Source organism: Triturus cristatus, chromosome 6 (genome assembly GCF_964204655.1).
Source record: "Triturus cristatus chromosome 6, aTriCri1.1, whole genome shotgun sequence".
NCBI lineage: Eukaryota > Metazoa > Chordata > Amphibia > Caudata > Salamandridae > Triturus > Triturus cristatus.
Genome location: NC_140589.1, coordinates 151,733,234 through 151,749,966, shown reverse-complemented (window position 1 = coordinate 151,749,966; position 16,733 = coordinate 151,733,234). Strand labels below are relative to the sequence as shown.

At 47.1% G+C, this 16,733-nt stretch overlaps 1 protein-coding gene across 5 annotated transcripts in view; it reads right to left on the bottom strand.

Annotated features, from left to right (window-relative positions):
• LBR (lamin B receptor) overlaps positions 1–16,733 on the bottom strand; it is an 806,934-nt gene that overhangs the window by 335,790 nt on the left and 454,411 nt on the right. For all 5 annotated transcript variants that reach the window (XM_085610386.1, XM_085610387.1, XM_085610389.1 and 2 more), the window contains exon 9: positions 359–462. In XM_085610386.1, the coding sequence (XP_085466512.1) occupies positions 359–462 (104 nt within the window). The remainder of the gene's footprint in view (positions 1–358; positions 463–16,733) is intronic.

Sequence of the window (16,733 nt, the reverse complement as noted above, 5' to 3'; positions counted from 1 at the left end):
AACAGATATATAAAAAGTACTCTAGTGTCCACGCAAACAGCGTAGAATTATTCTAGTGTTTATGACTTTTGATGAAGATTTGATGATGCAAAATATACTTAAAAACTACTTAATTATGTTTAAAAGAAAAATTAGCTCTGTTGAGGCATCAAAATGAATGCAGTAGAAACGTGCAGAACTGAAACCAAAAGCACATTTAACTTGTTTTAAACATATTTCATAATTTACGCAGAGTACTGAAACAACATATCAGGGTAAAATACTTACATTTTCTTCTACAGGTTACAAAATGCTTCAATGTGGTATTTGCATTACAATATCCACTAATTTATACAACCAAAAAATAAATGACACTCACCCAACCGATCAAACCTGGGCGTAGTTCACAAAAATATTTGAGATCAAAGGTCCCAATGCGGGGGTTTAATTCACGCCCCATGAAGAAGTCATAAATAACATTTCCTGCAAATTTATTTGATATTAGTAATGTGTCAGTGTTATTATTTGTTTATTGTTAGTAAAACACAGAGCTTAAATATGAACAGTTTTCATAATATCAATTTTTGTTAATTCACTCTACAAATAGAATTCATGGGCAAATTAATAAATTTGCATGGAAAATAAACAGTTAACAATCTTGTGATTTTTTTTTAAACTGTAGATCTTCCTATACAACCTGCTAAGTCTGGGTGATACGGACTTGCAAAGTTTACAGCAAAAAAAGCGGTTGGATATTTTGCAATAATTATGTGTATTTAAAATAGATATACAACGCTACATACATATTTTTATATTTGTAAAGTGCATCGATTAGCCCCTAATGGTAGTCCTAGCACTAAAATGATAACAAGCATAAAACCAATATGGCTGAGCGAAACAATTGATTGAAAGGCTATATTTTGGAATTTTTTGTAAAGATCAAGAACATTATTTGTGATCTTATCTTAAAGGAAGCTTTTTCTGGATTTCAGTGACACAATATTAAAAAGATCTGCACACAGGTGAGCTTTTGTTAACTCTAGGAACTGTTACCAGGCATATGAAGGCACAAATCAAGCTTTGTGTTGGACTGTATGCAATAATATGAGATGTGAGAAGGTCATTTATCTGACAGAATACTATGACAGACAGAAAGAGCCTTTTTGCACGGAACGCTACTATAGAACAAGCAAATTATTAGATACTGAATTATGTCTAGGGATTGGTAGTAGCAGCTTCACCACACTGTTTTGGATAAGCTGGCAGAAAAGGAAAATATGCCAAATTTGACTCTTGCAAAACTGCCACCTGACCCCAGCAGACCACCATCCCCGTGATTTTAGCGATTCCTAAGGGGCCGCAAATTGCGAGCTACCTCATTAATATTAATGAGGTGGTGCGATTTGCAATCCCCCTAGGAATCGCTATATGAAACTCTGAGTTTCATATAATGTAAATTGCGATTACCTAATTCCAATTCTCAGAAATCCACTATTAGGTATTCGCCATAACATTTTTTGATACATGTAAACCTAGATGCCTAACTTTTTTTCTGCTTTCCCCAGCAGAAGAGGATTGGGTTAAGTCACCAAATTTGCTTTCGTGGGCCATCACAAGTTGTGATCAGTGCTCGTTGGACTCAGTTATGACCCAGAGCATAATGAGAGCAGCAACAGCCTTTCATATACTCGGACATCGGTGAGCATGCTGATTTGCACTTCGCAGTAAACAAAAAAATATATTGGGCTACAATGGAATCTTTTCCCACGCAGCTTGAGAAGGAGGCTTTCAAAGGAAATTCCTCTGGTTCGATCATCAAGGGAATTTCTTCCATTTAGTAGTAGGACGCAAAGTTCACTTCCTCCACACTATATAGTGTGGAGGATATGCACACCACGTCCTCTACACTAAAAGGGTTAAAATGAGTAGAATTTTTAAGATCAAACTTAGAAGTGGGATGGAATTTAAGGATGATTCATAAGAAATTATTAAGTCACTTTAATGTTTTTGACCCCAGTCTGAAAAACATACAATGACCTATAAACATCATACTCTAGGTGTAAACACTGCGTTACAGACGATTGACAAGTCTACTAAAAAAAAACTCCAGTAGAATATTTATGTACTCAGATAGTGTGATTATTTAAAAACAAATCTCTGAGAAAATAGTTTTCAAACACTGAAAACTGTCCTGCAGAGAGAGAAGAAAAAGAAAAACTCCGAACTGGAGCTGGTTGCAATACAGCGCATAAATAAATGTGAAAATACGTTACTTACCTGTAACTATGGTTATCCAGTATTGGTATGTTTCATAGATTCACATGCTTGAATAGTTCTCCATCGTCGAGATGGGAATAACATAATTAAGCAGTAGTCAACAATTGCTATAGGCTATAATGGTATAAGGCCATGGATTTAATAGCCTCCCCATGACTTCCTTATTTTTTAAAAAGGACCAAACTTTAAGTACAGCCAATCAGCTGTGTGCACCCGCTAGAAAACTCCAATCAAATGCAGTTTCCCTCAGATTTTCCAAGCACAAGTGGGAAGTAAATATCCCATAAAACTAAAGAGGAAAGCCTCAACGGGTATGAGGGTGGGTGGCATGTGAATCTATTAAAGATACCAATACGGGATAACCGTAGTTACAGGTAAGTAAATTATTTTCTTATCCAGTGGGGTTTCTCTCATAGATTTACATGCTTGAATCAGAACAGCAAGCAGTAATGTCAAAGATCATAATGTCTGTAGAGGTTGGGATGAGACATCTAAAGTATTCACATAAGTTCCTATAAAACAAACCAGAAACCCCTGTAGATGTCCTTATACCCTTCTCATGTTGGGAATGTCATTATATATCTAGTCTGAAGAGAGACAAACGAGATTATCGAACACACTCTAAAATAGAGAATATGAGGTAACATACATGTAGGGTTAAGGAAGATACTTATGTTCTTGTACATATAACTTTTTTTTCAACTTCTTAACCATATACTTATGGCCAAATGTTTTTAAAACATTAGTCAATCTTGTCATGACGAGAAAATGCAAAACAACATTTCACTATATGTACGAGTTACTTACCTTCGGTAACAATGTATCTGGTAGAGACGATTCTAGCCGCAGATTCCTTCACGTAGAATTATCCCCAGGCGTGAGACTGGACCCGGAAAACCTTTTTTGCCCAGCATCCCTGCGTGCCGGGGGACGGCATCACACGACTCCGTCCAGGCGTCGTCTGCGTACGTGACGTCAGCGAGGTCACATAAGTCCCACCCCAGCGCGCCTACGTCAGTTTTCTTCGGAGAATATTTCCATGCCACAACGCTGTGAGAGTATAGGAACAGTGTGCGAAAAAGCAGAAAAAGGAATGGTGAGGAACAACACCATAAAGAGCATTGCCCGGCACTGCTGTACCCAAAGGCAGAGCAGCAACCCTGCCAGTACAGAGACAGCCCCCCCGGAGACAAGGGACATATGTAAAAATGTCACGATAACATGCAACAGGACTACAACCCCAACCAAAGACAAGGAAGGGAAACCAATCGGGGACACACAGGGAACGACAAAACTCCAAGACATCCCCATCACAGAGTGTGACAACCCCCATCAGGAACAAAGGCAGAGGCACAGCCAAAAGACCCCAACCTCAAGGATCGCAAAGAGCAAGAGGTACCAACAAACCTATCCTCCCATGTGACAACGGGGAGGAAAAAGGGAGAGCCTGACAGAAAGAGGGAAAGAATGTACTCATAGAAGACACAGCCACCCACAGGGAAGTGAGTGCAAAAGACCAAATCACACGCCCTCGCAGAACGGGGAGGAAGGGCGGGCAGTGAAAGAATCTGCGTCTAGAATCGGTTCTACCAGAAACATCGTTACCGAAGGTAAGTAACTCGTACATCTGATAGAGACTACTAGCCGCAGATTCCTTCCCGTAGAATAGATACACTAGCCATACCCAAGGGGAAGGAGGGTCTGCGAGAGGACCCCACCCACCTGGGCACAACAGAGGGCCGCATGGGGGCAAGTTCGAAAACAGGACGAGGAGCCTCATCCCCCAGGCAAAGGAAAACTCCCGCCAGCAGGAGGCCACCAACCCCAAGGTGGGGGAGGGGGTTGCAGGAAAAGAAGAGAAGAAGAAGATAGCCTGTCCTCACTCAGCAGAGGAAACAAGGCAAGGTGCAAAGAGGCCAAGCACCCCACACCCACGCGAGGCAACAAAACCTCTGCCCAAGGCAAGGAAAGGAGCACCGAAGGAGAAGAGCAACCTAGAGACTCCAAGGAGAAAAGGCAGAGCAAAGGCAATCCCAGACAGGACGGCGCCAACAGCAAGACGCAGGCGGAAGCCGAAAAGGGAAACTCAAGGTCACCCAGGAAGAATCGGCCAACGCCACGCAGGGACAAATTGCGCCCGAAAGAGGGTCCAGAAGTCAGGGACCATCCCCCCCACAGGGAGAGGAGGTAGAACCAAGTGCAAGGTCCACTGGAAGCAGCGGAGAAGGCAGGATGACAGTCCCACTAAAGCCCCAAGAAGGCACAACGGTGCACAAAGAACAAGAGGGCGGCACTGGCAAGCTCCGCCAGATGCCAGGGACACCACAGAACAAAACACGCAAAGCAAAAAGGCAAAGAAGAAGGTTGCATCCGCAACATACCATAACGCCACGGAGAGCAGAAGCCCGCAGGCGACCACAACTCTCCAGCTCATACCAGGGCTATATAACAGTCAACTCTGCCCCACATAGGGCATGTCATATCCCAAGACATGGGAACCTCTTAGGAGGAAACTTCTGCAGCAGAGGACAACAAAAAAGACCTGTGGCAAAAAAAAAACACAGGAGGCCTATAAAGTAGCCAGAGGGGAAACGCAGAAGGCCCACTCTCAGGCCCAGCATGGTGTAATAAACCCAAATGAAAAACACACAGTCAAAAAGGGCAAGCCAGCAGCCAACAGACCCACAGCCTCAGCAAAGAGGACTCGAGTGGCCATGAAACACAGAGAAACACGCAGGTCACTGAGGAGGAGAAGAAGGAGGGGGAGAAGGAGGAGGAGGACGTAGCCCCGCCAAAATCCTCTGGATGGCTGAGTCCGCAGGGGCATGGAACAAAAGAGCACCATCGAAGGGAAGGTCCACCAGCCGTTCTCGAACATTCTCCGGGAACACACTGTCCCAAAGCCAGGCATGGCGACGAAGGGCAACCGAAGAAGCCATGGCACGACCCAGCACCTCCGAGATGTCCAAAGCGGAGCGAAGGATAAACGCCGCCAGCTCCCGACCATCCAAGACATAGTGTCTCAAATCCACACAGGCAACCTCCTGAGAAGCTGCAGACATAAGGTTCTCCGCCGAGTTCCACAAGCAAGAAGTGGCCCTAGCCAAAACACACAGTGTGTTAAGGGCCCGCAGAGCCGCACTGGCTGAGGCAAACACATTGCGCCCCCAGGAGTCCAGCCAACGGGCCTCCCGTGACGGGGGAGACAACAGCAGCGGCAAAGCAGGGAAGGTAGACTTTAAAGGAGGCCTCTGGTCGAAGGGTTGAGAGAAAGGCACACCGGATCACGCGTTGCCGGATGGTGATGGTGCAGAAGGTGCTGGGGCACTGGGCACCCTGTGGCGGGACGGCCCCAAGTCCCCAAGAGAGAAGAGTGGAGTGAACCCTCGAAGGGAAGCAACAGTTCCATACCACCAGAGCCCTGATGGAGAACCTCCAGAAGATGATCTGGGGGGAAATGGGTAGCCGGATCACCCATGCGCAAAATCCTCACAGCCGTGGAAACAGCGTGGGAGAAAGCCGCACCCGGCTCTATAGGGCTCCGCGGAGGGGAAAGCAGCTCCTCGTTAGGTGACAGCTGCAAGCTAAGGCGGCCATCACCCAAGCCAACCAGAGGAAGGAAGGGCCAAGGCCGGAAGGAAGGAAGAGGGACCGAGGAGTAGGGGACCTGCGGCTCCTCCGGCAAAGACCGAGGTCGTGGAGACGGCGAGGTGCCGCCTTTAGACGACGTCGGTGAAAAAGCCACGACACTGTGGCCCGTCTCCGGCGAGGATGACACCAGCAACCGCCGAACCTCTGGAGAAGAGGAGGCGTCCGAAGACGAGTCAACGACCTGACGTCGGCCGGGCACCGTAGAGTCCGCAACCTGAGGCAGGACCGGTGCCAGAGGAGATGCCGGGGCGACCTCCGAGACAGCGCACGGCGCAGGAGACCGGAGCTGGGCCGGAGCTGGGGTGGCGAAGGGGCGGTGCCAGAACAGCGCCGACCTGACCTCCGACGAGGCAGCTGCCTGCGTGGAGGGACAAGAAGGGCCCGGGGAGGCACGAGGAGTCCACCGCCAGCCGTGACTCGTGACAGGGCTAGAGGGGCTCTTCACCTACCCCTGTGGCGCCACCAGGGCCAGCAGCCGCCGGCGCTGCAGCGGCGTCAACTCGGCCTCGGACAGGGCCGCTGCCTGTCCTGAGGACCGAGAGGTGCTCAGGGGTGCGACCCGAGCCCCGGCAACATCCCGCAACGCCACAAGGACTCCCGCGGGAGTTTGTATCGAAGCAGAGGCGCCGTGGTCCGAGGGAGGGACCCCCGAAGGGCTGCACTCCAACGGTATGACATGCTCTGAGCCTCGATCCGAACCAGTTGGGGCCAAGGCCGGAGCAGCCGGCGCCGCCGCCGAGGGCCCAGCACACTGCAAGGGATCTGCTGACGTCCCAGGAGGGGAAGGAGGAGGAGAAGCCAGTGAGGCCTACAAAGCCGCCGCATATGTCTCCATCTGGACACTGGTCACCCCCACGCTGGGAAACAGCAGATAAAGGGACGACACGCCAGGCCGCACCACCCGCGGAGAGCCCACGTTCCCGACAGGCCGGATCCCGACCCTCGGGGACAAACTGCGACAGTTACCAAGAGGTGAGCGGCGCTCTTGCGACCTGGGAGAAGATCGAACTCGGCGAGGGAAGCCGCCGGTCCGAGAACCCTCTGCAGGGGCCGGGCGAGATGACGACACCGACCTGGACACACGAGCCGAAAGAAGTTTCATCCGGCGCTCCCGCCGGGACTCTGCTTCATCTGCTGGCATGCCTCACAATCAGTGGAGTCGTGGTGCTCCCCCAAACACCACATACAGATGGGGTGAGGATCCGTCACCGACATGAGGCGACCACACGACGAGCAAGTTGTAAAGCCCGAAGGCATTCACACACTGTACACGTAGCAATAGCATAACAGAAAGGCCTAAACAGGCCCAGAGCACAAACCGGATCCGTGTTGCACGCGGAAAAGGAAAAAAACTGACGTAGGCGTGCCGGGGTGGGACTTATGTGACCTCGCTGACGTCACGTAAGCGGACGACGCCTGGGCGGAGTCGCGTGATGCCGTCCGCCTGGCGCGCAGGGATCCTGGGCAAAAAAGGTTTTCCGGGTCCAGTCTCAAGCCTGGGGATAATTCTACGTGAAGGAATCTGCAGCTAGTAGTCTATCAGATCTATATGTACAACTATATATATTGTATCTATACATTTATATAAAGAAATCCTCCTTACTCGAAAGAGGCTCACCTCAGTTGAACAGATGACGTAATACCGACCGAACGACAGCTGCATCTCCGCACGCCGCAGATTCCAGGCAGTAGTGCTGTGTGACTATATGGGTACTTTTCCAGGTTGCCGCATAGCAACTTTTCTCCAAAGTCACTCCAGCGAAAAGAGCTGCTGATGTTGACACCGATCTGGGGAACTGTGCCTTAGTTCTTCTTGTTAAAGGCCTGACAGCATTATTGTGACAAAACTGAATTGTCGCTGGAACCTATCTACCGCCAGTGGCTTTTGTGATTGCGGTTCCTTTCCTGCCTTGACCATAAACCACAAGCAACTGATCAGTCTTTCGAATGTCCTTAGTTCTTTGCAGGGAAAATTTGAGACACCACTTGAAATCAAGTGTATGCAGTGCCCTCTCTACTGGTGTAGTTAGATTCAGGAAGAAAGATTGGCGTATGACCGGCTCATTAAGATGAGACTGAGACTGAGACATAACTTTAGGGATAAAAGTAGGATTGGTCCTGAGAGTAACAAAGTCCTCCAAGGACTGAAGAAAGGTTTTTTGATAGCGAATACCTGTATTTCACTAACCCTCCTCGCTGCAGTTAGAGCCAGTAGGAGAGCTACCTTCCATGTGAGGAAGTTAAATCTAGTTCTGTGAATTGGCTCAAATGGCTGTTCCATCAATTGTGCGAGAACCACGTTGAGTTTCATTCCGGAGACTGTGTCCACACCGGACGGAAGGCGTGGAAAAGATCTTTCATATATTGTTTCACCAGACTAGTGGAACAAAGCGAAGGAGCCTGGGCTGCTCTTCTGTACCAAGAGACTGAGACAAGGTGCACTTTGACTGAAGTGAATGTGAGGCCTGATTTTGCTAAGGAGAATAGGTATGGCAAAATCTGTGTTTGGGATGCTTGAAATGGATGTAAATAGTTTTGTTGGCACCAGAAGCATAACCATTTCTATTTAAGCTTGTAGGTTATATTAGAACTTTCGGCTCTAGATTTTGCAAGTATGTCCCTGCATTCCTGAGAGATATTCATGTCCCTGAACTCCAAGAACTCAGGAGCCAAGCATGTAAGTGAAGAGACGTTGGTTCCGGAAGACATACCTGGCCCCTGTCCCTGGTCAGAAGAGATGGTGATGGCTGCAGGCGAATCAATTGGTGAAAGGTAAGACCTTTCAAGGGATTTGGTCTGAGGTAACACCATTGCAGGGCTTCCTTCATGACTGGAGTGATATGTAGCATGTCTTCAAAGGATCCCGATGTTTGAAGCCACTGACATTGAAGTTTCTCCTGAAGTAGTTTCATCTGTAGCCTGGCCAACGGGACGAGGTCTATAGATGATGAGCACATGGCTAGGAGCGACTTGTACCTTCTTACAGAAACAGACCGTTTCTTTGAAATGGCCAGCACTAACTGCTGCAGATGGATTTGACGCTCATAAATTGGAAGGCTTTGCACCAGACTGTGTCTAATCTGGAGCCTAAAAAACTATATGACCTGGCTGGGAAGAAATGTCGACTTGTCTTGATTCACTGTCAGTCCAAGACTGAGAAACTTGTTGCGCCATTGGTGCTTTCAGCAGCCAGTCGTCCAAGTAGGGGAATATTTGGTGACCTTGAGATCGCAGAGCTGCAGCTACTGGCGCAATGCACTTTGTAAAAATCCTTGGTGCAGATTTGAGCCCGAAAGATAGGACCTTGAATTGGAAGTAGGCATCAGCTACTATAAACCTGAGAAATGTTTGATGTTTTCGATGGACAGGGATGAGGAAATATGCATCTTCCAGATAGAGGGAGGTCATGAAGATCTTTCTGTAGAGGCAACGTAGGATCTCGGCCAATGTTACCATCCTGAACGTCTGTTTCCTCAGGAATTTGTTGAGCTTCCGGAGGTCCATTATTGGCCCCTACTCCCCTGATTTCTTTTTTATCAAGAAAAAACGAGAGTAGAAACCTTGTCTCCTTTGTAGCAACAAGACCTCTTTGATTACTCCTTTAGAAAGCATGACCTTGGGCTCATTGTGTAATAAGTGAAGATGAGGGGGAGGGGTTCCTCTGTGTGGGGGGTTCCTCTGTGTGGAGTAGTGGGTGGTCTCTCAGTAAATTCCAGGGTTTGGCCAAAGGCTACATGATCCAATGCCCATTGGTGGGTAGTTATTACTCTTCACTGTTGTAAATAGTTGATAATTCTTGCAACCACAGGATGAGAAGCATGGGAAGCTGGTAACCGATCTTCAATGTTTTCTGCCAGTGTCTTGGCCCCTCTGGTAAGAGTAACTAGTTGTGGCCCCTCTGGCGAGAGACACTAGCCATCGATGGTAGTTTTAGCTGTACTGTGGCTGATAGGCCTGATATTGTTGGGCCCTTTGGAAGCCACCTCTGTAGGCCGTGAATCCACTTCCTCTGGCTCCTCTGAATGGCACTTTCCTGTACTGCAGGGTGCCTACTGATTTTGCTGTGTCAGTATAGTTTTTTATTGTTAGGAGCGCCTCATCGATGTGTTTTCCAAACAAAGAGTCCCCATTGTAGGAAAGTGTCCCTTTTTTAATGTTTCCACCAACATTTTGACAGATGGTGATGCTCTTTGACTGAGTGTGCCCTGGGTTCCTGCCAACCAGGTACCCAGGGCCTATGTTCTTTCCCTAAAACTATACTCTGTACCCCCAAATTGGCACCTATCTGGCCGCATGCAAGTCCCTTGTACCCTAGGTACCAAGGGAACTGTGACCAGAGAAGGCCTCTAAGGGCTGCAACACTTCTTGTGCCACCCTTACAGGTCCTGTACGTTAACAGACACACACTGCTGTTGCAGGCTGCATGTTTTGGTGCAGAGAAAAGTCGACATGGCACATATCCCTGTGTGCCATGCCTACAACCGACTGCCGCATAGGTCAGCCATCACTCTAGCTGGATGCGCTATGCCACTGCTGAGGTAACAGGTGCATGAGCCCTGTGCCCCTACAGTGTCTAAATCTAATCTTAGACATTGTAAATGCAGTAAAGCCATAAAGAGTATATGGTCTTGTAGTTTGTCATTACTAACTCCACAGCACCATAATGACTTTACTGAAATCTGGGAAGTTTGGTATCAAACTTCACAGCACATGAAACCCACACTGATGCCAGTGATGGGATTTAATGAAAAATGCACTCAGAGGGCATCTTAGAGATGACCCCTGAAAAACTACCTAACTCTATCGTTCTGGCTGACTGGCTGCTCGCCAGCTGCCAACCCCAGACATGTTTCTGGACTCCTGGGTCGAGAGCCACCCGGAGAACCTGCCCTGCCTTCACTGAAAAGACTTTGTCTCCTGTGAGCATCGGATTTGCTCACCAGCAGACTCTGGCTCCGGCCAAACATGTGAGTCTGCTCTACTCTGCACCCGACGCCCACAACCCGAGTTCGAGTGAGCCAACACCAAGAGGAGTTCTCCCCGGCGAGCCTGACCGGAGATGCAGTGACCCCTGACTTGCCTCAAGCTTCCAGCTGACGCCTGTAGCCTCTATCTGGAGGGTCCCCCAGACCGCGACTAGGAGCTGGTAAGGAAACCCAGCGTCAAAGGACACCCCTGTACCCGACACCCCACTGATTTGGGTGGCCCAACCAACTGTATCCAGGAAACCCCAAGCATCTCAACTTACCTCTCCAACCGGTGGTCGCCTCCAGAAAGTACTCGTCCCCAAGCCAGCAGTTTGTCGAAAACGGACAATACCTATTGAAAACAGGGCACCAGATGCTAAAACAGCACCCTGCACCCAGCCACCACTGTGCCGCTTTGCGTGCACTTTGTGTGCTAACTTGAACCTCCCCTTTGCCCTGAGATTCACCCTAGGAGATATGCTCCCTCAGCCTTGTGGCCTTGTCTTGAGCAGCCACCAACCGGAGGCCCCCTATCCCCCACTGGATAATATTGGGCCTCAGCACTCTGCACCTAGGCGTCCTAGTGCCGCTGAGGGTGCTCTTGAGGTGCATCCTTGACCCTGGGGGGACCCTTGTTCTAACCCCAGATACCCAACTCCCAAAACCAAGTACTTACCTGTAAACCAATAACTTAATTTCCTCTCATAGGATGGCACTGACTGCTTTTCTGTGAAAAAGGTTTTAAGTGTGGAGTTGGAAATTCTATGAAAAGTTATACAAGTGTGTTTTTATAACAAATTGCATTACTTACCTTTATCCAATAAATGTCCCCTTGTGAAATCTAGGTACACCACACGGAGAAAGAAAAGTAATCTGAAAAGTAATCCAACAACTACTCATAAATTAATCATAAAGTAACTATAGTAATTTCAACTGTTTATGAACATTTGACTTACCTATAACCAAACCAATTGCATTCAACTGCATTATTCTTGCAAAGTACCATTACACCTATTTGTGCCAGGCCTTGCTTGGTTCTAGAAACAAAATACAATTATATAATATTTTTATACAAAATAAACTGGTCAGCGTTCTGTCTGAGTGTGTGAAATCATTTCTTGCCGAGTGTGTACAATAAATGCTTCACACTACCCTCTGATAAAGCCTTACTGCTCGCCCACACTACCACAAATAGAAAGTAAGGTATTCTCTACTTTTACCCCTGTAAGCCTTCGGGGATATACTGGACTCAGTGCACACTATACCTTACTTTGGTAAAGTATATACAGAGCCAGCTTCCTACATTGGGCACTCCCTATGTGTTTTAAGAAGCTTCAACGCAGTCATTCACATATTACTGCCAACGGACATGCGGCTGGCCTGCTTCTCAAGCTGCAGTTGATTTTACAGTTTCACCACTCTCTAAACTTTCTCTACATTTTTCAGGTACATTTCAGCCTAAATTTATTTTAACCTGCAGAGAAATTCATTTTGAACATTCGACTGCCTTCCATGTATTCTGCAGGTGTCAGACTTAGCACTGGAAATTAGGTATTATAACACTAACTTACTCGCAGCCCTAGCGCATTTCATTTGGGCAGAGTAGGTTTTCGGCCCTCAAACGCTTTATTTCTGCAGTTTTCAGCCATAAGAGCTTCCTGTTGGGTCTCAGCTGTGAAGCGGTTTGCCTTGCACACATTCGCGTACCGTTAGCCTGCCGCAATGCAGAGTTTCATGCCCTACCTCCCGTGCAGCAACTTTTATCAGCAGCCTCCATTCGATGCGTAGGGCAGCAGATTTCTGGTGTGAGTTCCGCGGCACAGATTTGCTTGCACAGCTTCGCCCAGATACAGGGTTTATCATGCCCTCCAGTGAACATTGTATTTACTCCCACTTGATCTTCTGAGTTTGAAGTGTCATTTCCTCTTCCTGCTTCATCTCATTCATCAACAGTGAAATAAGACTAATTACCAGTCTTATACTTCATTTTTATGGTTACCGTTTTTGTGTTTCAGAGATTTTTCAATAGAGTTATTTGTATTGTTTTCTTTTCCTATTATTTTATCCTTTGTGCTTTCTGGAGTGTTTTCCATCTATGTGTTCCCTTTATACATTTTTTTTCTGACTATATGCATTTGTTATTTCCATCTTGCAACATATATCGTCACCGCCATTTTTTCCTCACAACACCTGGTGACCAGCCTCTTCCCTGGTCCAAATGGAAGAAGGTCTTCATAAATGATTTGAAAGTATGTGGTTCATATTTATCTCCAGGAAAAAAACGTCCATGCTTATACACTGCTTAGGTGCAGAAGGACAAGAAACTTCTGAAACCTTACTAGATTCGATTGATAAGGGAGATGGGGATACTTAAAATGAGTTTGAAATTGCTGTTAAAAAATTGGATTCACGTTTTTTTGATAAAGTGTCCACGTAGGAAGCTGGCTTTCTATAGAGTTTACCGAAACGAAGTACACTGTGCAGAGAGTCTAGTAGTTCCCCAATTGGCTTACAGAGGCCAAAGTAGATATTACTAACACTTTTTTTTATGGTAGTGTAGGCAAGTAGTTAGGCTTATCAGAGGTTAGTGCTAAGCATTTGTTGTACTCACAGAGGCAAAGAATGAGACACACACTCAAAGAATAAATAGGAGACCAAATTCGAATAATAAATTTCTTTTATATGTATCTGAACCAAAACAGGTAAGTACTTTCTTTCGCAATAAATCGTACAAGCAAAACCAAGCTTTTACAGTTGTGCTTCTATGCACAATACATTACTATGGAAGGAAAATCGATAATGCAATTAGATGTAAGCAAAGTGGCTTCCGAATTCACATGCGGAGGGCCAAGGGGTAACAGGTCAAGGTTAAAAGTATAGCCATCGATTCGTCTCGATCCGCCCGAATTCTGCCGGGAGAAGGGTGCTGGTGAGGCTGGTAACTGGCACGCTATGGTGAACGGGGGCCACCTGGAAACATGCTATATGAGGGGACTTGCAGGCAAGTCAGAGGACTCCCAAACCGGGGCTGATGTCGCAAGGTTCTTAGGGACAAGCAAGCACAACTGGTTCGTAGTTGCCAAGGCCGGGAGGGCTTGGTACAGAGCAGGTTGGTAGACTGGGCTCGATGCGTGAAGGTGCTCCTCGCGGTCATAGGGAAAGCAACTTGGAGAGACAGTTTCAAGACTGCTGGGCCACTCACATAGTGGGTTTCAGGGGTGCTGATATCTCTCGATGGATGCTTGATTCCTGGGCAGTTGGGAGTCCCGACTGGACTCTTACGGTAGGTCTTTGTTGCAGGGCGTCCAGTACTCCAGGGGTTGGTACACCACGACTCCGGTTGGGCCTGGTGCCTTCACACTCAGTGGGGAGACAGATCTGAACTTCCAGAGCACGAGCACCTCTTCCTTGGTTGCTATGCCGATCGGGCCTGGAGCTGCAAGTCGGTGGACCGGACTCTGCGATTCGGTGCCTGAGGCTACAGGGCAGTAGCTCCTCTACTCTAAGGTAGTTCTTAGGCGATTAGTGGTGGGCTGGCGGTCCTCTGGGGTTCTGAGAGGGTACACGGCAGCAGGACGAGACATTTCACCTTGATTGTAGACTCTTGAAGCTGCAGGCAGGGTTTTGCACCCAAAGTTCACAGCAAGCACTCAGTTTTCCGGTTCAGCAAGTCTTCTTTGTCCTTTTCTTCTTAGGTACGGGGTGCCTCCTAAATACTCAATTTAGGGGAGTTACAGGGAGGGACAGGTGCCAATGGGCTACCTACCTTTAGGGTGCCTACACCCTGTATATGAACACTTCCTGTGGGAAGTGGGCATAACCCTGACCCTAGTAGTCTACAACGGTTCAGAACAATATGGAGGAATCTGAAAAATGGGGTCCACATCAGCTGGCCTGCCCATGGGATGGTGTTGGCTGAATATGGGCCCACCTCCAAATCTAACTAATGTTCCTGCCTGTCTAGCTGCCAAATGTGGGCGCAGGACAGGGCGTGGACATCTCCGCTATCCAGGGAGGCCTGGGGTCGCAACACTAAGGCGGCAGGGGCTTTAAAACTTCCAGCCCTGGAATGTCAATCTTGCCTCCACCCAGAGCAGGCTTTATTCTTGGCCTCCGAGAGCACTGGCTCTCACCTCAGGAGGTCAGAAACCATCTATGGTGGCAGACTGATCAAGACCAGTCAGGGAGCACACTAGTAGTAGGTTTTCAGGGGACCCCTAAAGGGGTCCTATGTGTGCATGTTTTATTAAATCGAACACTGGCATCAGTGTGGGTTTATTATGACGGGGTGTTTGCTACCAAACACCTTGGGGTACAGTGAAGCCATCATGTAGCTGGGGAACCCTTAATGACAAGTGTTCATTTTCCGGTACACTATATCTAAAGCTTTTGCTTATATATTACAGGGACATTTCTACTCGTGCAGATGTGTCCCCACATGGGGTATAGTGCAACCTTTGGGTTGTGAGGCCTGCTGTAGGGAGGAATGTCTTACCTATACCACATGCAGTGTGTTGCTCGCATGGCACACAGGCATGAGTGGCATGTTGACTCTTCGGTTTTCTCTGCACCAAGTCATACAGGCTGCGATGGCAGTCCTCATGAGCTTAGTGAGGAACCCGTTAGGGTGGCACAGATAGTGCGGAAGCCCTTAGCTGAGCACTTTAGGTCCATTGCCCTAGGTACCAGTGGTACCATTTACAAAGGACTTACATGGGGCCTAAGGGGAGGACCAGATGTGGAACAAAAGGAACAGTTTTAGTGATAGAACACTGGTGCTGGGGACCTGTTTAGCAGGAATCTAGCACAATATAGTCAAAGTTGCACCAGATACCAAGCAAAAGGTATGTGCTAACCATGTCAAAAGGGACACTTTCCTACAGTCCATCACATTACAATGATTTCATTTTGGGAAGAGAAAGCAAAAAGAGGGAGAATCATTAGAATACTTTATGACTCCACTTAGGTAAACTTGCTTCACTGTGTAATTTTGGAGAGAACACAGAGGAAAGAAGCAATAATACATTTATGATTGAGTGTAAAAGTAACGGTGTGTGAGGCTTTATGGTCAAGAAATGATCCTAGTTTTGACAATAGCTAAGCAAATAGAACACTCATGGCAATGTTTACATGATTTCCAGAATTCAAGAGATTGTAACTTAAATTCAAACTGGCAACATTTTACACAAAAAAACAGCAAAATGCTTGTTTCTAAAATCTCTTCTTTCAGGTGTGGAAATCCTAACCATTTGGCAAATAGCAAAGATTGCCCTGCTATCCGTGTCTTTTATAGATCATGTGGGAGGAGGGCATTTTGCGAAATAATTCAAGTCCACTAATGCCAAGGAAAAAACTCAAAGTAGGTAGATGTGAATGACATAAATGTTGTGCTGCAAGTGTTGCAAAACAATATTATGTCAAAACTTACAAACTGCTTATCAATGACGTGAAATGCATTTCTAATGTGCGTTGTGAACATTCTGCTGACGTGGTAAAGGTCAATGGCATTGAGGTGTCCGTGATGATGGACTCTGGAACAAGATTGTCTGATGAGGATTATGCTTGTTGTTTCAATGGTAAAGTCGAGCTTCTTCAACCCAATGTCAGGCCATACAGTTATGGGGGAAAACCTTTAGAGTTGGTGGGATATTTTGAGGCTGATTTAGAGTTTAGAAGGAACCGTGCTATGGGGAAAGTATATGTTCCTGTGAAAGTTGACACCATTTTAAGCTGGCCACATCAAAACTTGCTGGGCATATTCTTAGATCCAAATCCCACAAGTCAAGTTCAAGTCAGGGCAGTGAACACTATGTCAACTATTTTTCTTGAAGTTTCCATAAGTATTTTCTGATAAAGTAG